At 44.1% G+C, this 24743-nt stretch overlaps 1 protein-coding gene across 1 annotated transcript in view; it reads left to right on the forward strand.

The window, feature by feature from the left end:
• ATRNL1 (attractin like 1) overlaps window positions 1-24743 on the forward strand; it is a gene marked incomplete at its 5' end in the record, with an annotated part of 851278 nt that overhangs the window by 270090 nt on the left and 556445 nt on the right. Inside the window, one exon of the mRNA XM_006031896.2 lies at window positions 20732-20784. Coding sequence (XP_006031958.2) covers window positions 20732-20784 — 53 coding nt within the window. The remainder of the gene's footprint in view (window positions 1-20731; window positions 20785-24743) is intronic.

The raw sequence follows: 24743 nt of genomic DNA on the forward strand, positions 1-24743 counted from the left end.
AGGGGAGATCGTGCTCAGGGGCAATCAGCATGGGTTCACCAAAGGCAGGTCCTGCCTGACCAACCTGATTGCCTTTTATGACCAAGTAACTAAATCCTTGGATGATGGTGTCACCATGGACGTGGTCTTTCTAGACTTTAAGAAGGCCTTTGACACTGTCTCTCACCCCATCCTCATCAATAAATTCATTGATTGTGGCATTGATGCCTATACAGTTGATGGGTAAAAAAATAGCTGATGGGGCGCACCCAGAGAGTAGTGGTGGATGGGTTGTACTCAACCTGGCGAGATGTGAGAAGTGGGGTACCCCAGGGCTCGGTCCTCGGGCCCGCACTGTTTAACATCTTCATCAGCGACTTGGATGAGGGGGTGGAAAGCACGCTGTCCCAAGTTTACTGATGACACTAAGATGTGGGGCGAGGTGGACACACTTGAAGGGAGAGAGAGGCTGCAACTAGATTTAGACAGACTACAAAAGTGGGCAGATGAGAATAGGATGGGGTCCAACGTAGACAAATGCAGGGTGCTGCACCTGGGGAGAAGGAATCCACACCATACATACAGGCTGGGGAGTTCCCCTTCTTGAAAGCACAGAGGCAGAAAGGGATATTGGAGTCATGATTGACTCCAAGATGAACATGAGCCGCCAATGCCAGACCGCAGCCAGCAAGGCCAGCCATACCTTGTCCTGCATCCAAAGGTGTATCTCAAGCCAGTCCAGAGAGGTGATACTCCCCCTGTGTGCGACTTTGGTCAGACCACAGTTGGAGTACTGCATCCAGTACGGGGTGTCACACTTCAAAAGGGATGTGGCCAGCCTGGAGAGAGTTCAGAGGAAGGCCACCCACTTGGTGAGAGGGCAGCAGGACAGGCCCTATGAGGAGAGACTGAGGGACCTGAACCTGTTCCGCCTCAGCAAGAGGAGGCTGAGGGGGGACCTGGTGACTGCCTACAAGCTCATCAGGGGGGATCAACAGCAAATTAGGCAGAGCCCTTTTCTCCCCAGCACCACCTGGGGTGACAAGGAACAATGGTAATAAACTGATGCAGAATAGGTTTAGGTTAGAGATCAGAAGGCAATATTTTAGATTTAGGGTGGCCAAAATCTGGAACCAACTCCCAGGGAGGTGGTCCTCGCCCCTACCTTGGGCATATTCAAGAGGAGGTTGGACAATCACTTGTGTGGGGTCTTGTGAACTCAACATTCATTCCTGCCTATGGCAGGGGATCAGGCTAGATGGTCTTTTCAGGTCCCTCCTGACCCTAGCTACTATGAAACTATGATTGAGTTTATAATTCTCAAATTTGTTTCTTTGGCAGCTAATTTAAACTTATTTATATGACATTGCTCAGATTCTTATTTTCACTTGTTGGAGAAGGCGAGATTTTTTTAGTTTTAAATAGGAACACTGTATAATAGAGAGAGGTAGTTAGCCATGTTAGACTGAAATTAGGCAGAAGGGAGAGGAGGATGGCACCTTGGACCATCTATAGACTGCAGCAAAGTGGCTCCGATGCACTGTAATTACAGTGCGTTGGAGCGGACTCACTGGTAATGAGTAGTGCGCTTCATCAGACTCCAGCGTCACATGTATCAGCATCCCCACACTGAAAAATGGTGGCGGGGCTCTTTAACTAAGACTTGTTCAATGAGCTTTAGCTAAAGCACCCCTGCTGCCATTTTTCAGCACAGGGATGCTGATACATTTGACACGCTGGGCGCTTTAATTAGAGTGGCTCTCGGAGCTGCTCTAATTAAATCACCCCTGCTCCCCGCACCCCCCCCCTCCCGTTTCGGAGCACATCTCCCAGAGCACATCTATAAACAGCCTTATAGACTAACTTGTTCAGAGAGGCATTCATAGCATCTGATGAAATAGGCTGTGGCCTACAAAATCTCAGGCCTTTCTGAATGAATTAGTCTATAAAGTGCCACCCTTTCTGCCTTCTCTATAGTAGTTATTGAAAGTGCCTCCTCGGAACCAGTGCCCTTACATGTGGTCTGGAAAAAGAGACCTATAAAATGAATAAGAGAATTAGACTTAGAGTAATGCTTGGTGATAATTTTCTGGAAATTTTTATTTATTTATTTATTTAAAGACATTGTAGGAATTTACATAAATTGCATTGCATGTTTGAAAGACACCATAAAGGCATTTATTATCACTTGCACTTTCAAAACCTTTTATGAATATTTCATCCTGAATCTGTCTGTCTTGCTGTTTGTTTAATGAGAATGTAATACAATACCCTGGCTTGCTTGGTATCACATTTTTAATTGTACTATTACACAAAAATGTTTCTAGCTACACTTTTTCTCTTTCTCTAATTATTAGCTTTGATTATGTTTTTGTAAAAACATTGAAACAATATTTTCATATTAAGGAAAAAAGCTACTGGAACCCTTCCATTACTCAGTTCCACACCTTATTTAAAAATCATAAATCCTGGTCTTGTATAGAAAACAGTTTTGTATGAGGTATAATTATATTTCATAACAGGACAAATTGAAAGCAATTATTTCCCAGGAAGCATTTGTATGTTTCTCAGTTTACAGAGTATGCAATATAAAATATAAAATTCAATACTATTGGATATAGAAACATACATTACACTAAAAACCCCTAAGAACAGTGTAAAACACTATAATGGACATTTAAAAAAGGTTATTGCAAACCTATAAGTGGCACGTAAGGTATTCTCTATCCAGTCAGACATTTGCCTGACAGAGGACAGAGTATGGTCCTTTTCTTTTCCAGGTCAAATTTCTAATGGGAAAGAGAGATTGTGTCAGAAGATGAATATTAGAAGGAAACTCAAACCTTTCCTCCATAGTGCTTAATCCTCTAAATTCAAGGCATCCTTAAGATCTAAAATGGCATCTGAGAGCCATGTGAAGGCAAACAACTTTCAAGTCAAGATCACTTGCATGCAGTTTTCTCCACAACAGTCTCAACAACAGGAATAGAGAAAGATTATTACTGTATTACTAAGACTAGATGTTTTTTCCATATTGAGCATGGGGAGAAAAGCCCCTTGTCTTAGATTCATGTACAAGGAGAGGGAGCAGTGGCTGCAGTTCTGACTCCACCCCTGTGCCCAGGGTCACAGTTAGAGCCTCAGCTACTGCCCCCTGCTGCCATCTGCTCTCCTGCAGCCTCTACCCCACATTACCTTCCACCTGTATCTCCAGCTCCAGCTGGGACCTCTTTCTGGCTGGGGCAGGGAGTACAGGCCATGTGCCACCTCTGTTCCAAGCCCAGTTGTGGGGCTGGGGTGCCAAGCTGCTGCTGCCTCAACAGCTGCTGTGTGGGCTGGGGCTGGAGGCAGCATGTGCTTGGTGCTCCCTGCAGGAGCCGGAGCGGCAAGGGGAAGGTAAGCGGTGGAGGTGAGGAGGTACTGGAATGAGGCAGAAAGAGACCCAAGTAGGGGAGAAGATACTAGAGGGAGGCAGTGTGAGGGGCAGGCGGCAAGGGGGGATATGGGTAAGGACATATGCCTGAAAGTGGAAGCACGGCGGGGAGGGCTGGGCATCAAGTAATGCAGGCAGGAGGGGGCAAGTAGCAGGAGGGGGCAATCCTGAGGGGCAGGCATTGGGGGGACAGGTAGGAGGGGGCAAGTGAAGAGGCAGGCAGTAGAGGGTACAAGCACTGCTTGGGGGCAGGCAGGGCCATCTCTAGGGTACAGCGAATCAGGGTGACTGCCCCTGGCCCTGCGGACCCAGGCAGAGCGGCCGTGGCCCCTCCCATGGGGCCCACCTGGTGCCAGCGGTTCTACCTCATGCTGCAGGAGAAGCACAGAGACCGCCCCCACCCTGGGCACAGAGGAAAACCCAGCCTGTGCCCTGCCTTTGCAGGGGTCTCATGCGCCCTGTGTGGTATTATTGCACAGGTTGATTTGCCTCAGGCCCTGCACTCTCCTAGGATTGGCCCTTGGGGCAGGAGTGGGGTATGTGGGCATTGGAGGGCCAGGTGATTGGGGGACACAAGCAGCAAGGGACAGGGATCACACCACTTGCTTCCTCTGGCACCTGCCCCCCACCTGTCCCCATGCTGCTGCTTGCCCCACTGCTGCAGTGGGGGGAACAAATTTAGGATGACCCCCCCCCTTTGATTCTAGACATGGAAAATAATAACAAATATGTAAATTTTCCATGTCTAGAATCTAATTTTAGGGAGTCATCTTAAATTTGAAGTTGTCTTAGATTCTGCAGCTGCTGATCCTGCGTTTAACAGGATTTTTTTTCCATATTATGGTATCCCAATTACTAAGGGTGTGTGAAGCAGGCTGTATTTGATTTGGATTCAGATTCAGCCTGAATCAGGGGACAGTAAGTTGATATGTTGATTCGGATCACTGTCCTTATTTGATTCGACCGAATCTGAAAATTCGATGCTTTTTCAGAGAATCAGCAATTCGGCTATAGACACAGCTTTAAATGTTTTATTTCTACACACATTGAGGTACTAGGCATGGCTCATAAATGCTGCAATGGTGGGGCGGATGGTGTCCCACAGGAGCGCAGTGGGGTCCCTGCATGCTCGGTAACAGACCCAGAAGTGGACTGGAAGTACTTCCGGTCCACCTCCAGGTTCACTTCTGAGCTTGTAGGGGATCCCTCTCCATGCTCCCTGGCGCAGCGATCACCTGCAGGGGGACCCCGGATGCCCCCCCAGACCCAGGAGGCACCAGTTGCTGAGCCGGGGGGCAGGGGAAAGGGTCCCTCACACTCTCAGTGGTGGACCTGGAAGTGGACCAGAAGTGCTTCTGGTCCACTTCTGGGTCTGCTGCCGAGTGCACTGGGGACCCACCCCCGCACTCCCGTGGGATACTCCATCTGCCCCACCACCTCAGTGTTCACAAGCCGTACCTTGAGGTATGTAGAAAAAACTCCAAGGTAGGAGTTTTCTTCCCAGTCTGTCAGAAATGTAAGTCATGAATATTTTTGTGCACATTGCATATGTTGTTGTGGAAGAACAAACACTGATGGAAAGTTGGTGGAAATCCTCTGTTCTAAGTCTTCCACTGCTGCCACGATAGGTCTGGTTGCTTTTGTTCATCACTGACAAGAGTTCAAAAATTTGTGTCAAGGGATCAGCTGACATGCCATTCATAGAAAAAGTAAACTGAGAAGTAAGATACTTTTTCTCCAAAGAAATGCAATAAGGCTTGGGAAATGTTATTTTCTGAATAAAAAATGAATGGTAACAAACCACTGGTATGTGAAGCCAATTTGTTCTCTAACCCATAAAGTTTCCCTTGAACATTTTTTTTTTTTTTTTTTGCTCAGATGGTTCCTGATGATGATAGAGTTAATGTAGTTCCTGCATAAAAGAGGAAGCCACTGAATGCTAGAGTTAATGAGGTTTTTAAATCACTTCTTCCCCACTTCACTTAATTGAATTATATGTGAGCCCTGGTGCCCCCTGTTTTAAAGTTTTCTCCATTAGTACAGGGCAAAACAGCTACTATTATTTTTTTTAAAGTGTGTTAACATGGAAGAACACTTAAAATCTTGTAATGTTGTTTATCTCACACCTTCCTGAGAGAAACTACATTTCAATGCCATTAGAAAATATGGATAAGGATAGCCAGTATATGAAGCCTAGACAGTTTTACTTTTTCATTGGTGAGGTTGACCTATATGAGAGACAGGTTTGCTGGCATAGGCCTTTTCTTGAGAATTAAGTGAATAGGAGACAAATTCATCTACTGAAGAAACACTGTTTTTCTAGGACATAAGTTTATACTCTTAGAAGAAGACACAAATTGCTTTCCTCCTTTTAATAAAAGTCCCATCTGGAACCATAAATTCTTATATTTCCCCCCTACCTTTTAGATTACTGTTAGCTTGAGAGAGATGAAGAACTCTCTGAATATCTAAAGCAGGGGTAGCCTGTAACTGGAAGCAGTTTAGAGAGGAATGAATTGCTGTGTATGTTCAGTTTCTACATTACCACCAACTGTGTTTGCTTTTAGATCAAAGAATTGAAAGGTGAAGGGGTTACAGAATTTAATATTGATGCAAAAAGTGGATCCAGTGCAGTTGTTCGGCAATGCAATTAAGAAATGGACCCTTAGATACAATACAGCCTTATTTACATAATTAGATCACAAGGCTGTCTCAACATAGCGAAATTTATATTACGGAATTGAAAGAAGAACAGAATAATGTTTTAGTAATTGTACAAGCCTTCTCTCTGAGGATATCAAAGTATTTCACAAACATTGATTGGTTAAACTTTACAATATGTCTGGGAACAGCCTGTTCCCTCTGAACAGGATTTTTTCTATGGCTCCTTAGTATGTGTAACAGGACCCAATACACGCGGCTCCTTTGGGGTGCCCTTCCCTATGGCTCTCTTGCTTTGCCTTGATGTTGTTCAGAAAAGGGTTGGTCCCATAGTGGGTCCAGTCCACTGCAAATTTGCTTTCAGCCAATCCATTGCAGCCCTTCCAGCTGTATTGGTGCCTTAGAAAACCAGGCACCTTAAAGGCTATGGTTGTGGCCTCCATCTGCCTTGTAGCCATACCCTTACCTTGCAGATGGTATATGTTATAACTTGAGAGGCCACCCAGCCCCACCACAATGCTTGGCCCTCTTAGGCATCAAAACCTTTGTTGGAGCTTCGGCCTTCTCAGCTTTGGCTCCTTTTCTCTGCTGGTGCCTCCCTTAGCTTAGGCCCAGTGTGCCAGGTCTCAGCTTCTGGGCCCCCTGGCCCTGCTTTTGCTCTCCTTGGGCCCTGGGTCCTCTGGCTTCCTCAGCCTCAGACCATCTCTCTTGCTCATGTCTGGCTCAGGCCTTGGTCCTTAGCCTCAGCTACCTGTGTCTTGTGGCCCTGCCCCTGGTAGGGCTCAAATCTTGACATGCTGCTCAAATAGCCCTGTGGCTTCCTCTTCACCCCTTACAGCTACACCTCATCCACCAGTTTAAACTAGAACGTAAAGGCATGCAACCACTTTAAAACAAAACCTCCCCCACTCTGGGTAGAATAAATACTTAGCTAGCCCTTGGACTCTCACATTTTCCCCCTCAGGGTATTAAGGTGCCTGACAGGGTGTTTCCTGCAGCCCCTCTCTCCTGGGAGTCCTCCCTGCAGTGCACCGGACCTGACTGCCTGCCTTCTTCCAGGCACTGGGCTTGTATGCCCCAGAGTCCTGCCCTTTTGGTTCAGGTAAATCCCAAGTCCCTCATAGGTGTTTCTCATTTTTTCTAATGGGCAGCCTCCTCCTCCCTGTTGCAGCTTAGCTCTGCTGCTTGCAGCCTTTATCGCATGGCTGCCTGGGAATCTGCCCTATTACCCCAGGTTATTGTGCAGCTGTCCTAGTCTCAACCTCCTGCCTACATACACAGCAAAACTAGGGTTGCCAACTCCCCCAGATTGCCCGGGAGTCTACTGGAATTGGCACTGATCTCTCTGTGACTATTGAAAGCAATCCGGGAGATTTTAATAGGATATTTTAAGAAAATGAAATAAGTGATGTTGTCATGTTGGGAAAAAATCTGCCAGAATAGCTTCAGTCAGAGTTGGTAACCCTAAGCCAAACTAGTCTTCTGTGTCACCACCTTTTTAGTAACAGGGGCTCCCTGTTACAGTATGAGACTGGTGAAACTTGCCAAACTGTTATGGTGGTTTGATCTTTGAGAATATTAACAGAAGTTGGAGTATGAGCCAGGCATCAGGCACCCTTCTGGCTGTAGTACTACCCCCTCCTGAGTTCATTTATCTGAGCAATTTAGCAATGCATTCTTGACAAATATGCATTTCTTGATAAAGTTAGCAAAGAAAACTCAACTTCCACAGCCAACGCTCAGGATTTTCATTAGATTCTGCTTCCAAAAATCTCTGCAGAATTTATCCTGAGTATTTATAAAAATGGGAAAACATCTCCAATCTCTTCTTAAGATGTGCCAGAGAGACTTCTCTAATGAGACTGACCTGAAGAGATGTCTAATGCAAGACCTGAGACTGCAATTTGATAAAGACCACTGAGTACGAGAATGCAGTGTCAGAGAAAAAATGACATTGATATAAATTTTACTTCATTCTACTCAACCCATCCTACACCGTCTGGAGTGATGCTGAAGCCAGCAATAAATAATGATTCCTTGATACTATGGAGGTAGAAGCATTTAACAATTGTATTGTGCATGAGCTCACTGGAAGTCATGTGGAAGGCCAAGGCAAGACGCATTTAATAAGACCTCATGGCTAAGCAATGTATCTCTGACATAATTCCAAAATCCAAGTAATCCTATATCAAGACCTGTGGATTTTATACTCTTGTAGTCAAGTGTTTGAAGCTGACGTGGACAGTTACTCTAATTATCAGTATATGCTCACTGAGGTGATATGTCTTGGCAAAGATAGTCAGTGTACGATTTCTGCTGAAGCAAAGTTTACACCTAGATAATTTGTGATCTCAGCATGGAAATTTCCAGTCTTGATGCCTGCTTTTACATGGCAGTGAGTTAAGCTCAGGTTGACCCAAGTTAAGTTTCAGCGTATCAGCTTAGATACCACTAGCCAATATGGCTGTGTGAAGTGTCAGTCCCTGCTTTGATTCAGCCTGATTCGGTGGCCGAATCTCCGGGTCCAAATCGAATTGGGAGACCCTTTAGTCTCTCCGAATTGAATCGGAACCCTCTGAATCGATTCGGAAAGAATCAGTGATTCGAACTTAGACACAACTTTAAATGTTTTTTTTAGGTACCAGGCGGCTCAAGGTACCAGGCGGCTCGTGAATACTGCTATGCTGGGGTGGATTGAGCATCCCACATGAGTGCGGGGGGCTCCCCAGCACACTCAGCAGCAGACCTGGAAGTGGACCAGAAGCACTTCTGGTCCACTTCTGGGTCTGCCAGGGAGCGCACAGGGCCTCCCCCCATGCCCTTCCCCCGGCTTGATGACTGGTGCCTCCTGGGTCTGGGGCGCAACTGGGGTCCCTCCCTGTGGCTGATCGCTGAGCGGGGGGATGCAGGGGACACCCCCCCCCCCCAGGGCGCTCCCCAGCAGACCTGAAAGTGGACCGGAAGTACTTCTGATCCACTTATGTGTTCACCGCTGAGCACGCTGGGGGAGGGAGGGCACGCTCTTGTGGGATGTTTCATGCACCCTACTATCACAGCATTCATGAGCTGTGCCTGTTACCTTGAGATATGTAGGAAAAAACATTTAAAGCTGTGTCTCCAGCATTGAATCTTCAGATTTGGATTCAGCTGAATTGATTCAGGTACAGCGATCCAAATCAGGGAATTGAATCACTGTCCCCGATTCGGGCCGAATCCGAATCGAATAGGCCCACTTCATGCACCCCTACTAGCCAAGTGGTGGGTAGACTGCAAAACCCATCCATGAAGCTATGGATATTTTGGGGCAGTTAGCATTTAGGAGTCATGGCCCTGACTATGGTTCTTATGTGCTGTCATACTGTCACCACTAGTAATATGTGTAGAAGTATGCTCATGATCAGAATGATAGCAGGCATGCATTATGGGTACATTGAATGAGATCATACATGGTACTTAATGCAGTGTGGTAAAGTATGATATTTGAAGTATCAAATGCCTAGAGACCCATGCATTGATGCTTCTATTAATTAAGAAAAAAAGTTTTACAGATATTTCCATTACGGCTGTTGTTGGGGAGATTTATAGAAGGTGGAAAAATAAACAAGTTATGGCTAGCAAGTTCACAAATATAGATTAGGCAAATTAATTATCCATTTGGCTATAACTTCTATTTTGACTTGCAGGAGGTAATGAAAAAGAAAATTAAACTGTTTTTAGTTTTTTAAGGATAAATGAGGAATGGGTTAGAGAACAACTGTTAATAGTGGGCAATCTAAAGGTCAAATGAGCTTGATGGATTGAATACTTTATTATTGGAAGAAACCATAGATTCTGGAAGTAATCCGTTAAAAACATTCTCTCATTTATCCTTGGAAATGGGAGCTGTGTCTTTGGAGACATGCCAAAGTAGGACTGCTAATTCATTATTACCACTTAAAGCAAATGATCATAGACCTACATCATCTAAAATGTCAAATGTAACTCCAGTTTCACAGATTTGAAACATAAATGTTGCAGATGTAACCAAATGTATGCCTTTGAAAGCAGATACTATTCTAAACTGGATATTAGATTTGGGGTGGGACGTACAGAAATTACTGTAATAAGTAAAACACATAATGATAGAATTAATTAAGTGAATAGTGCTTTGTAATTGGAACCATATTTCTTGACTTTTACAAAGCAGTACAAACACTCAATAGATACTGTGAAGAGGTTCAAATTACTAGACAGTACTAAACTGAATGGAAGTTTGCATATTTTTACTTATGTATAAACATATTTTTAAACCTATGAATTATTCTTTACACTGCTAAAAAAGAGCATTTAAATAGTATAATTCAACTAATGATAAAGCAAGCTTTCCTTGCTAGTTAATAATAACTGTACCTCAGCTTATGTCCCAATATATATTATGAGCATACAATGCTTAGAAATATATCAAAATATTTTGTTGCTCTGTATTGCTAAGCTTGGTTTGATATTATGCACATTATATCATTTGTTCACACATTATGCCAAAACAGCTGAAATGGCTAACTTTAAAATTGCATTGTCATATTTCCTTCAGAAACATTGAAGGTCAGTTTTTCAGATACTGTTGTTTTCAGGTATTAATGTTCCTTAACAATTATATTGAATTTGTCCATTATATTGCAAAATATTTAGTACCAAAAGTCCAGACGGGCTTCTTTCTTATACTTCTTTCAATGTCTTTTTAAACATTAATATCCACAATGGTTTAGACAGATTGAAAGGATATTTTCAGGTTACATAATATTGCTTCTTTGACATAAACAGAAATATATAAGCTAAAGAGATATGGTATGGAAATATAGGATTTGTATAAGGCATCCTTGGGATGGGAGTCAGTGAAGAACCAGTAAATTACAAGCCTGCGAATGGCAATTTGGTTTGGTGGATAGGTAAATGAATGAAGAATGAGAAGATGAGCCAGGTGGGAAGACGATCTCTGGCCTTGTGAGAAACTCTGAAAGCTCAAAAAGTTTCCAGCTTTCCATTAGACACTGAGATTTTCTGAGATTTGAGACAGAGACTTTTTTGACTTAACATTTTTATTTTAGAAATATTCAAAACAAATGATGAAAGTGCAAAGTTATGTGGTCATCTCAGGGGACAAGCATGAAATACTTGTTAGCACCAAAAAAACAGCATGTCACCAGAGACTGAAACTCCCTCCCCTACATCCTTATGGGGTCACACATGTAGGACTAGCTGTCCACCTTCCATCTTGCAGAGGAAGATGGCTCAGCACAATACAAACTGTTCCATGTTTTGTTGCAAGGTGACATGTCCAAATTCAAATATGACACATTCCTGGACCAGGAAGCAGAAGAGTTGGAGGCCGTCATTGAAACTGGCCCCAGTGAGCTGGTTTCAGTAGCTTTTCAGAATTGCCATCTTAGCCTGGCCCATCAGGAAGTTGGTGAGGCAGATCATGCTCCCCTTGGCTACTCTTTATGGGATAGATATGATGTACACAATCAGAGAAGTCAAAGTCCAGCATGCTGAAGAGGGTGCTGGGTAGCAAAGATTGGCTGCAGCTCGGGGCAGTCCAGGAAGGTGTGAAAAGTTTCCTCCACCTCGTCCGTGCACAAATGGCAAGCCACCAATGTCACAAAGTCTAAATAGTGGACAAAAGTGCCTGAAGGCAGGGCCCCATGTAGCAGCCACCACTGGAAGTCACCATTTTTTTTTAGTGATGGGTAGCTTGTACAGGGTGTGTGCCAGCCTTGCTCTCGTGTTGCTGCCACTACGTGCCCCCTTCAAGTCATGTCATGGCAGGCAATGAGAGACAGGAGCTAGAACATCTAAAAGCCTTGGATAGTTGAAGCATTGCCCTTTGATAGGGGTTCAAGTCCCTCTTCTGCCATGCTCTCACATTGCAGATGAACACCCTAAGTACCAAATGATTGGTGGGCAGGTCTCTCAATAATTAACTGTTCTTTTCTTGGGGGTCCTTCTCACAACTGAATGCCACCAAGTTAGAGTCAATTTCTCTGTGCCTTTCTCTGGTCCAATTAATATGTCCTTATATGACAAGACCTCTGTCCAGGGCACTGTGGCACCTGCTCACTCAGACCCCTTGGGGTGCCCTTCACTATTGCTTTCTTGTCACGTCTTGTTGTTGTTCCCCCAAAAAGTTGAGAGGCTGCCCCAAGGAGTCCAGAGTGAGTCTAGTCCATGTCCATTCTGCCTTCAGCCAATCTGGCACAGCCTTCCCAGCTCTACTGATGTCCTATGACACCAGATGCCATAAGGATCATGTTTGTGGCCTCTGTCTGCCCTCATACCCATGCCTTGCAGATGTTACAGATTATCACTTCAGTGGGGAAACTCACCCCCAATGCAATGTTTGTCCCTTCAGGCCTCAAAACCTTTGACAGGGTTTTGGCCTTCCCGGCTTTGGCCCCCTTTTTCTGGCTGTGCTTCCTTTCAGCCAAGGTTCGCTGCTCTGGATGGTCCTGGGCATGACAGAAAACTTCACCCTGCTGGGGATGGGTGGCCTGGTGGGACTGTCTGTGGTGGGACAGTCCCCCAGAAATGCCAGGCCAGTGACCTCCCTGGTGAAAAGCAAGTATGGGGTGCCTCCTAACCCCAGCCACGCATCCCTGGTGGGTGAGATCGAGCAGGAGGAGCCCAGACTCACCGAGAGTACTGAGGCAGGGCCCAGGTTGGTGGAGGGACCTGTGGCAGTGCCCAGTCTCTGTGGTTGAGGTCTGAGGCTGCATATAGGAGCCAGCTTGAAGCTCCAGGGGGGTGAGACCCTGCGCCTTGGGGAGCTATTAAGGAAGCTCCCAGCGCCATGGGTAAAGGGATTGCCCAGGGATGGCTTGGGGTCAGGGCTTGGAGTCCTGGTCCCAGAGAAGGGATTGGAGCCCTGAGGTGGGTGGGTGGGTGTGTGTGTATGGGCTTGGAGCCCAGTGTGTGGGGCCTGGGGCCGTGTGTGTGTGTGTGTGTGTGTGTGTGTGTGTGTGTGTGTGTAAAGACAGAACCCAGTGCTAGCTAGCTGGCATCTGCGAGGCATGGGATCAGTAAGGAGAAGTCCGAGTTGTATATGTAGGCCCTTGACATCAGGACAGATAAATGGGCATCCTCCGCTGCCTGATTAATATCAGATAATTAGTAACATCGAGGTGTGGCAGGAGAGGAGGCAGGCGGCTGGCCCTAAGACAAGTGGGTGGGCCTACGTTTAGACCGGTCCCGGGATGCCCACGTGTTACACATCCCTCCACAGTGTTTCACCTTTGTCTTCAGTGTGTTTAGCACCTGCCATGGTCTCTTGGGCTACCCTCCCTCCTGAGAGCTCTGTCCCTTGTGAGGAACCAGCCCTGTCTTTCTGCAGGCATTGATCTTTAAGTGCCTTGGAGCACTGTTCCTTAGGTTTGGTGACTCTCTAGCTCTGGCACAGACATCCCTCTTAGGCCTAATAGGAAGCTTGCTCTTCCTGGTTGCAGCTTAATTGGTTCCAGCTGCCTGTTATCTCCACAGCCCAGTTAGCCTGCTGTGCCTTTCCCTAGCTAGTAACAGGAGCCTTTGGTTTCCTGTTATACCTGACTTAGTGAGATGGAACAACCCCAACAGCTCTGCCTTTCTGATTTAGATGGTATATTCTTCAGAGTAAGGATGATCTCTTCATGTATATCTAAAGACATCTTAGCACATTGGGACCTCTAGACAATATTGTAATACAAATAATTTAAAAAGCATCATGAATTAAAGTACTGTGTGATTGAGAAATGAAGAATCAACAATAAAAGGATAAAAGAATAGTTAAACAAAAGAACGGATAAATAATTTAACACCGCCATAATTAATGATAGGCAGCATGGATTAGTGAAAGGAGAGTGTCACTACAAATAAAGAGAGATTGTTTGAAGAAAATGGGGATGAATCTTTAAAATCATTACTGTTGCTGAACAAAGATGATAGACTATACTTTGCTGATGTGAAATGCAATAATCTCTGAACGGTGAATCTTCCATCCAGGAAGAGCACACACCAACTGCTGAAACGTCCTTAGCCTGACGAAGGGTTTTTGAACCGGAAAGCTTGCTTAATAAATATTCTCCCACTATTTGGGTTGGTCTAATAAAAGATATCAGATTCACCCAAGGAATCTTGTCTGCCTATGTCCTTAGACCAACACGGCTACAACCTACACCGCTGCATAATCTCTGAATAGTTTTCTGTCACTGAATTATTTTCTATAATTAATTTTTTTAGTGAAACCTGTAGAATTTGATGCTTCTCCATTTCACTGGAGAGGTTATTTGGATGATGCTGTGTGACTACAGAATACTGTTGTCTACAAGAGGCTTGGCAATGGTTTGACAGATTCCTAGATATGCAGCATTACATTTAAAGGCATGGACTGAAACAGCACAGGAAAAATGTGCAATACAACAACTAACTGATGGTTAACAATGGAGTGAGTTTGCAAATATTGTTAAATAAACAAATGCTTCCTAGACTAAGTAACCTTCACATAAGCAGTCTAGAAATGTCAAGACTTCTCAGTTTTAGAAAAGTGTTGATTAAGTTAAACTTTTTCTCTCAAAAATTTTCAATCTAATAATTTCAGTTCAAGGAAGTTCCAAACTTCATAACCTAGAATTGTTTTCTTTTCCTGTTTTATAAAGGACATTTTTTTATTCATGTATAAAAGGTACTATTTTCTGCATACTGCCTATTTTGTAATATTGCCATTCTTTCTGAGAAACATCAAAGGGACAGAGCAATGGAAGATATCCTATTATCTCACAATAACTGGCATTGTATCATTATGGTGTGTGATATGATATATTTTCATGCTGCTGTAATAGGCAACAATGAACAGTTCTAACAACAGCTAAAGAAATGGAGATGCTTTAAAATTCTTCATTTAAAAACATAAATGGATCATTGTTCCTTAACTTTTCTTTCAAAATTACCCATTTAAAGATGCTTTTGGACAGCTCAGTATAGTTTTATAAGGCTCATCTGTTCAGGCTCTGATACCACAGTTTGTAAAATCAAGTTGTGTAAAGTGTTTTGTATTCTTTGGCTAAAAGGTGGTGCCTGCAGTCATATTGCTTTTAATCATCTTCCTTCTCCCATATCTGATGCAGCACCAGTCTCTCTTTTCCAAACTCTATAGATGACAGTCCAGGGTAGATTGTATTCCAGCTGTTATTATATGAGTCTAAGTGCAACCTTACTCCACTCTGAACTACCTAGGCTGGGAGTACTGGGACTGTGTTGGGTGAAAGACTGGAAATTGGGTATAGAGCACACAGGAGGAGACTAGAATTGCCATGGTAAGGAGAAGGGGATTGAGCTGAAAAGGCTCTGAAGAATTTAGGACTGTATAAACAAAGACAATAGGACTGAGACAAGGAGCCAGGTGGAGAAGAGAGACAATTAGGAGGAGGACAGAGGGCAGAAGAAATCAAACTGTGGGGAAGATGCAGCAAAGTCTGTGCCACTAAATGTTCTCCCCTCCAGAGACTGGGATGAACTCAAGCTTGAATATTTTGCCTTCAAAAACAGGTTTGAATAGTGCACAGTATATGAGCCATGGTGTCCCACATTAAATAATGAAGATAAAATATTTCATGACTGTTCATTCAGTGAGTACCACCCATCTCATGAATTTGATGAAGCAGGGATCCTGTGGAAATGGTCATATTGTTAGAGACTTTGACCCCAGTAGAAATTGCCAGTGTATAGGTGCTCATTCATTTTTTCCCAGAGGACAAATGCTGCATCCAAGAGCAAGGTCTTCCAGGTTGACACCAGGAAGATCTCCCTTGCAAGAGAATTTCTCTCAATAGAAGGAATGCCTGTTTGCTCAACACTTCCATGCCTGGGAGGAGTCGAGCAGCAGTTTTCCCTGTGTGTTCCCCAGACTGGGTCGGGCGGCAGGGGGAAGGGTGGTGGGTGACATTGCCCTGCTGTTCCTTCTCCTCCTGGAGACTGGGAGAGAAAAGATGTGAAGGGGAAGAGCAGCCATCCACTGCTCCCTGTACATTCTTCAATATGGGCAATAAGCAGGAGGCATTGCCCCACTGCTCCTTCCCCTCCCAGAGACTGGGAGGGAGTGGACCAACAAAGCAGTGCTCCTTGTGCTACCCTGGACCGGGGGGTCCCCAGTCTGGGGAAGGAATGGGAAGACTTTCTGCACTACTCCATTATCTGTGGGGACTGGGGAATGAAGCAGCTGCTGCTCTCTGCACCTTTCCCAGACCAGGATCACAGTATCGCTGGCCTGGGAAAGGTGAGGAGAGTAGTGGAGGGGGGCACATACAGGCTGAACTGCCTGTCCCACTCCCTCTCCTGGAATGATTTCTAGTGTTGCAGTTTTCACAGAAATTTCCACAACTAGAAAGGGAAGCACCTGTTCATACCCTGTCTCTGTGCACAAGGATGCTGAATTAAAATTGCCCATTCAACCTTAATTCTGGCATTTCCTAAGTTTTGACTGCATGCCTTACCAACCATAATAAGAGCATGTGTATGTAATAAAAATACATACCCTAGAAACCATATTAAGCGGTAACTGAGAAAAGAAATAAAATGTAGCATTACATCTTTTGAATGTTTTGTGTCATGTAACATTTCCACTGCTAATTAGGAAGTTACTTCATGTTTAGAAGGAAACGATTTTCCTTATATTGTAACCTGTAACAGTTCTTTCAGAGTAATGAGTATTATGCTCTTGTCTAATGGTAAACAGGAATGCTGTCTGGAGAGTTTAAGACAAACAAAACTCTAAAGAGCTGTGCTAATTCAATGGAAGAATCAAATTATGTTTAAAATGCCATAAACGAGTACTCTCATTTATGATGCTTTCTTTCTCAAAGACCCAGTGGAATCCTTTGGCCTATTTTTGAATAAAATGAACACAATTACAACCAAATATTAGAGTGGGAGCTATTAAGGAGATCAACAGCAAAGCAGAATTGAGAAAATTGAACCTTAAATTTTTCTCTTAGGAGTTAATCTGTGGCAAGTCTAGTATACTCCAGGTTCAGCAAACTGTGATGATACAACATCTAGGTTAAACAGCTTTTTCAATATTACTCCAAAATAAAATGAATCTAATGCACCATTTCCTACCAACCAGTTTCCTGAAGAGCACGTGCAATAAATACAGGAAACCCTTGCCATTTGTGGGGGGATATGTTCTAGGGATTCCCGCAAATGGGGAAATCTGTGAATACGATCATGAACGGCGGTGGGAGCATGGCGGTGGTGGCAGGAGCCTGGTGGCGGCAAGTGTGGAGCTCCCGCAAACGCCGCTTGCACTGTTGGTGCTGGGGGGGAGCATGGCAAGAGCATGCGGGGAGAGAGCATGGGTTCGAATATTCGCACCATGAATATTTGAAACAGCAAATCACAAATCCACAAATGGTGAGGGTTTCCTGTAACAAAGTCACAGTAACTGACTGATCCTGACCTACCCATACGGAAAGTTTCTATAGGATGTTTTAGACAATTATAGCATTTCTCTTTGTTTTATGAACCATCCTATCAAGTAAGCAGAAAATTGTGACTCTACTAGACAAAACTAAGAAGTAATGATTAAATGATACAGGGTTTTGGAGTCACTTTGTATGACCCAGTTAATTTAATTTAATTATTTTGAAACGTGTAGCTATTCTCTAAGGATTATACAACTGAGGAAGGCACTGACAATTTAGTCACTGATATACCTTGCCATACGCAGAATGACTATTGTACCATCTGGTGCAGTAATGGAAGAGGCTACCCCAAGAAATTAAGCAACAACAGGCTGGTTGCAAGACCCTTCACTCCATAGAGTCAGTTTCATGATAACAGGGTGATTATTTTTCATGTTTTTTCCTCTTTATTATTATTTTATTAATGATGTTTTTATTGACCCCAAAATGAGCGTGGCACAACAGCATGTGATGAACAGGGGCAAGGGAAGATGTGGAATAGGACATTGGTAGTGGCAGTAAGAACCCATGGATATGTAGTAAACGAAGCTTTATATCTTAAGGGTTCTAGTTTTAATTCCCCTACTTCTCATTGGTGAGATGCTACAGGGAATTTCTCAAGGATGGATTTGAATAACATAAGCTAGATGGCTTAAAGAAGAGGTTTAGAAAAAGATACTTTGTCCTCAAGGGTTAAAAAATAGGTACCCTGTGTAGTATACAGGAGTGGTATTTAATTTTGTCTACTTAAAGGGCTATATTGGATGCATGTCTAATGCAGTCATACAGTGCAACAGAGTAGAAATGCAGTCTTTCATAGTGTCTTTCATAGTTGTGTTAGCAACTCCCAAATGCTCTCTCCAGAGTATAGGCACTGTGCCTGAGATGTTACTCTCAGGAGGATGTGCATAGGGACCATGTGGTTAGTGAAATAGTGTAGGTTAAGCCCTGGCACCCTCTTCTCAGTCCAGCTGAGCAGAGCAGAGCAGGTTAGACTCCAAGTAGGGATTTGCCCTGAGAAGTATCTGCTGTCTCCTTGAGATAGTAGCTTAAAGGCATTACTCTGCATTTTATGCATTCCAAGAAAAATCTGTTTCTCAAGATGTATTTGGATATTGATTGTGCATGTTTGAGTATACATAAACGTATTTAAACATAAATGTTAAGCCAAAGAATATTAATAAAAGTTTTAATATCCTGTTTGTTGTTTATATTCTACCTCTCTAAAGTATGCAAACTACACACTACCCACATTGCTGCTGTTCTAAGAAGCTAGTTGTAGAAAACATAAGCAGGAAGTAAAATAGTTGCAATTTACAGCAGATGCATCCAACAGAATGTGAATTCTGAAAATATGTTTAAAGTAATCAAACGTTTTTCACTTCCAGAGACTTTTTCTTAACACTTAACACATTTTTTAAGTTTTTTTTTTTTAATTAGTTTGCTATGTTGCTTCTTGGTTTTAAATGGGGGGGGGGAAGGGGGGTTGGGTTTTTTAAAATTTTGTTTTGGTCCCAGTGTATTATACAGGATAGCAAACAGCAACCATGTAGCATATTATTGCTGTGGAACATGTTTTGTAAGGAAACTCACAAAGCAAAACAGAATAGATCATGCAGTTATTATCAGGGATCGGGGTTTCAGTTTACTGTGGGAAAATCAGATTTCCTCATTTTAAGGAGAAAAATGCTGATTTTCTCCTTTAAAGGAGAAAAATATGGGAAATGGCAGGTTTCCTCGTGAAGGCTGGCACAGTTCCAGCCTGCAAGGGGCTGGGTGAAGCCAGAGGAGGGTGATCAGGTGGGGGAGCCATGTGCATGTGTGTACACACATGCACATGGCAGCCAGGCAGCATGGAAGGTAACTCCTGCAGCTCTCCACAGGTAAGTTGGGGGTAGGGGGCGTTGAGGCCCCCATAGTGAGGGAGGTAGGGAGGGGGTTGGGCAGGGCTGGGGCTGGTGCCCAGCCAGGATGGTGCATGGGGCCTGGGGTCCAGGGCCAAGGCAGGAATGTGCAGCTGCAGGGCCCAGCTGGGGAGTGGGATGGAGCTGCAGGCTGCTTCATGGGGAGCAGCAGGAGACTGGCTCCCAGCTCTGTGCATACTCCCAGCAGGAGCATGAGGGGCATATGCCCCCCAGATTTGTGCATGGGGTGGGGATGGAAGTGGGCTGGGTGGTGTCGTCTCAGAGCTTCCCACTCTGGTACCCTTCTCCTGGGGGCCTTTGTGGTCCAGTGGGTGAGACCTAGTGCAGCAGGGCAGAGCATGGTGGGGAGGCTTGGTACCACTACCAGGAGCCCTGCATTACCAACAGGGCAGGGAGGGAGAGGGCAGAGGGCTTCAGGTCATGAGTGAGGGGCACCCCAGCAGAGGTGTCTTGGGGGGTGAGGGGCAGTGGCAGGGCCAAGGGGCTGTGGGTTGGGAGTGAGGGGCACCTGTAAGGCTGGGGGGTTGGAGGGCTGTTGGTGGAGAGTAAGGGGCACCAGTAGGACCAAGGGGCTGTGGGTTGGGAGTGAGGAGCACCAGCAGAGCCAGAGGGCTTTGGGTTGGGAGTGAGGGTCACCGGCAAGGCCCAGGGGGTTGTGGGTTGAGAGTGAGGGGCAGCTGGACCTGCATTCTGGTTAGCAGGGTGGGGGTGGGGGGCGGGCACAGGAGGAGCTTTGATTTTTCCATGATAAACTGGAAATCAAACACCAAAATTTATAGAAATTTAGAATTTATTTTATTGAATAACTGAGGCTTCCAAATTGCTTTAAAATTGTAAATATATTAATAAAACTTTGCGTTCAACTGTTAGCTATATATATAGTGGCATTTCATTTTAATCACAGAAAAACATGAATTTTAGGGGGGTGGGAGGTGTTAATCAGAGAATTTACACTTTTTTAAACAGAGAAAACCAGGATCCTTGATTATTATAGAGCTTTAGAATTCACAAATAAACTTCTTGGGATAGACTGTTCATTCCAGTTCTCAAATTGCCTATTAAGTTAAATATAAATAATTCATACATATAGAAAAAGTATAGAATTTGTTTTGAATTACCTTATTTCAAATACCTTAAACATTCACTTATCCTCACTTTTTAATAATAAAGCTATGCCCTTTCATGCTTAGAAAAAATGTTCATTCTAAAATTGCTTTCAGACTATAACATGTATTTATTAGTAACACTGAAAATTTTTATTTCTGCAGCTGTGACTCTGAAAACAGGTACCTTGGAAATCCACTCAGGGGAACATGTTACTGTGAGTAATTAAACATTTCATTTTACTCTAATTTCACAAGTAATCCGTAAATGTAATACAATAGATTTGTAATTCCCCCATAAAGCAAACTAGAAAGAGCCAGGACTTGTGATAGGGTGGCCAGAGGTGAACTGTGCCACGCTCTGAGAGCATCTACCTGTGCTATTGATGTGCCTGAATAAACTCTAGCACAGTTCTCGTTGGAGTACCAGGGCTTCACTAAGCATCAGGATGGGGAAGTACTAAGGGCACCTACTGTGGGGCTTAGATGTCTCTATCCTAATGCTAGGAGCATGGGGAACAAGCAGGAGGAACTTGCACTCCTGCTTACAAACAAAGAATTCAACCTGGTTGGGCTAATAGAAACCTGGTGGGACCCTACCCACAATGTGGCCCGCACACCTGTTCCTGGGGCAACCGCCTGCCTTCTCACCTGCCATGCCTTGTTAATTAGTCAATTGATGTTAATTAGTGGGAGGCTGCCCTTTTACTGCCCCGATGCCAGGGGGCACTATCTGCGGCTCCGTTTCCTCCCCTACACCGCAGCCCATGCCTCGCTGATGGAATTGACTCTGTTCGGTCTGGGCCTTGTTATAATCAGGCCCCCTTTTTCCCTCTCTGGGCCCTGCGTGATCCTGTCTTGCTCTGTACCCTCCCCTGGGGCTCCTTAATGTGCAGCCCTCTCTCCTGGGGCTCCTCAACGTGTGGCCCCCTCTCCTGGGGCTCTTCAATAAAGCTGTGCCCTCTCCTGGGCTTCTCAAAATGCTGCCCTCTCTCCTGGGGCTTCTCAACTGCCCCCCCCCTTTCTGGGGCTGGGGTCAGTGCACCCCGAATGCTGTGCCATCACTGGCACTGGGGTCCCCACACAGCTGGGTGCCCCCTATGAGGCCTCCTCCAACCCCTAATAGCCTTGCCCAAACCACCAGTATTTAAAACAGCAACAAAAACACAACCCCCTGGGCTGTAACATAAATTAAAGCCGCCCGGCTAAAACATCATTCCTCAAAACACCCCATGGATCCTCCATCCTTCACCCGGCTCATGCTGTACCTGTGGTCAGGCCTCTCCTCTCAGCTTTGCTCAGGGAGAGCTCCTTCCTCCCTGGCTGCTGGTAGGGAACTGCCAGCCTGGCCTCAGCCCCTGGGCTTTATATGGGAGCCCGGGCCTGCCACTTCTGGTCAGCTGACCTCCTCTGGTTGCCCTGGCAACCAGCAGCTGTGCTCATTACTCCCTGCTAGGGCTCTTTCCCTAGTCAGGGCATGTAAGTGCTCTGTGACAGGCAGTGTGTTCAAAGGACCTGGTTGTCATGGGTGACCTAAACTTCCCAGACATCTGCTGGGAGGAACAGGCAGCCAGGTCTATCCGCTCATGTAAGTGTCTAACCTGCTTACATGACCTTCACCTACCACAGCAAGTAAATGTTCCCGCTAGGGGAAATGCCTTACTAGACTTGGTGCTGGCCACAGGGGATGATTTGATGGGAGATCTGCAGGTACAAGGTAACCTAGGGGATAGTGACCACCTATTGATAGAGTTCACTATCCGGCGAAAGGTGGGGAAGATAACTGGTAGGGCTGAAGTGCTAGACTTCAGGAAGGCCAACCTCAACAAGCTCAGGAGATTAGTTGGGGAGGGACTGACAGGCAAAAGCATTGGAGAGATGGGAGTCTAGGAAGGGTGAGTGTTTCTCAAGGAACTGATCCTGCAAGCACAGAAAGGGACCATCCCAGTACACATCAAGGTGGGGCAAAAGAGCAAAGAAACCCTCTTGGTTGAGCAGGTAGCTCCGCACTGTAGCACCCTTGTGTCCCAGCCAGCCCGTTATTGTCTGCATGTGCGCTGTAGCACGCTAACTCTGCCATAGGATAGTACTTGTCAGGCAGTACTATCCTATGACAGAGTTAATTAGTTTACTGTGGCCTAATAGCGCCACACATGCAAACAATGACACTTTATTCCAGAGCTAATTAGTCGACTCCACAGTAAAGGGCACATGTAGATGCAACCACTGAAAAAGTATGCCATGTATGTTGAAATCTCATGTTGACTGTAGCTAGCTGTAACACAAGTGTCTGTCCTAGATAAGTATTACCCCTGTGCAGGAATGATCTGGATTGAAGCCTCCAGGTGCTACCACAATATACTGTAAATGTTTATCAGTGATGGTGAAGGAAGACCAGGCTTCATGTCGCGGGCTAGTCTACATACTCACAGAGGCTGGTTGGGGCATGAGGGTGCTTCAGTACGGGGCTAGGCAGCAGGCAGCCCCTACACTGAGGCATCTTGTTCCCCAGCCAGCCCCATCAGCATCTACACATTCATTGTGACAGAGTAAATAAGTCCACCATAGGATAGTACTTGTCTGTCAGTGGTATCCTACAGTGGAGTTAATTAGTTTGCTCCATCCAAATACAATTGCACATGTAGATGCTGTCATTTTTACTGTGGAGTTAATTGGGCAACTCTGCAGTAAACTTCTCATACAGACATGCCCTCTGTCATAATCTGGCCCAATTATTAATGATTTACCCCACCGTAATTTAAATTTTAATAGAATTGCCTCTGAATATATGCCAAGACAAATGGTTGTGCTACTTAGTTTCCTTTAATCTTTGACCATGCTTTTGCAATGTAGATATTGAAGGCTTTGTTTGAAGGTCTTGCTTCATAATGACTTTATGGCATACAACATCTAATAAATAAATGTTATGTATTTGTTTTATTAATTTCACTTTACAACTTAAAGAGTGCATAAAATTGCAAGACAAATAATTGTCAGCCATTAGGTTGAGACACAAGTTCGTTTCTTGGAAATTATTAAAGTGAATCATACTTTCAACAGAAACGCTTAAGCTGAAGTGTAAAATCTCTCAGCTGAGGTTAATTCTTAAATACCAGGTTTCCAGAGTACTCATAGTTGCCCAATAATAGACCTAATTGAAAACATGCTGTAAAACTCCGTCCTACATTTATTCTTAATCAAACATAAAACATTGCATACAAGCATTATATACCCAGCAAAATGTTTTCTTATTTCAAAAATAGCAATTCCAGTATTTAGAGAGCTGGACTTTTGTATCCACTCATTTGATTAATTATACGAAGAACACCTGAGAAGTTGTACCATTTAAAAAAATACTTTCAGCTTATCAATCTGTACTGTGCATATGTTTTGGATGGTGGGTGTAAACATTTGTTTTGTCTTTTAAAACTAAATGCAATTACATTTAAGAGATACAAAATAAATGACAGTAATAAGATTTGCAGACTTCAGAAACCTCCAGGAGAGACCTTATTCTTTCACTATCCTGTAGCAGTTGCATCTATAAATCTTGTCTGAGACAAACTCTGCTATATCCAAGATAGCCTTTCACCTCTAACTCACTAGTTTTATTTGTCTTTTGTCAGGTTTTAAAATATTTTAAAGATATTGTAGCTTTCCATTGATAAGTCTTTGAATACTTTGAGTAATTTAAATACATGAAAATATTTTCAAAGTTATCCAATCTGATAGTAATGAGGGGCCTGTAAGGTCTTAAATTAAGTAGATGCTTTGTTCTTACAGCTAATGGCTCTTGCATTATGCTAGGGGAAAAAATAAATGTGATCTTATTAATTTGTGTATAACTAACTGCTGTCTGATTCCCATGACAACTGTGTATTAGAAAAGTAGATAATTTTATGAGTTACATTTTGGGGGAAAAAAACCCTATACATTTTAACATGAAGAGATTCTGAGAGATCTTGTCTAAATAAATTGGCTTAATGTTTTAAATAGCACTTTCACTAGGATGGTCATTTGGAATAATACAATTTATTTATTTTAGCAGACATGTATTTGGTTGGTACTTTTATATGTTCCATTTGTTGTTTTCTGAGATTCTCAGGTCAGCATAAAAATTGTCTCTTTAAGGGCCATGTTCTTCTTTGGCTCATTTCTGCAGCAATGAGGCATTCCT

The sequence above is a fragment of the Alligator sinensis genome, unplaced genomic scaffold (assembly GCF_000455745.1).
Source record: "Alligator sinensis unplaced genomic scaffold, ASM45574v1 scaffold1073_1, whole genome shotgun sequence".
NCBI lineage: Eukaryota > Metazoa > Chordata > Crocodylia > Alligatoridae > Alligator > Alligator sinensis.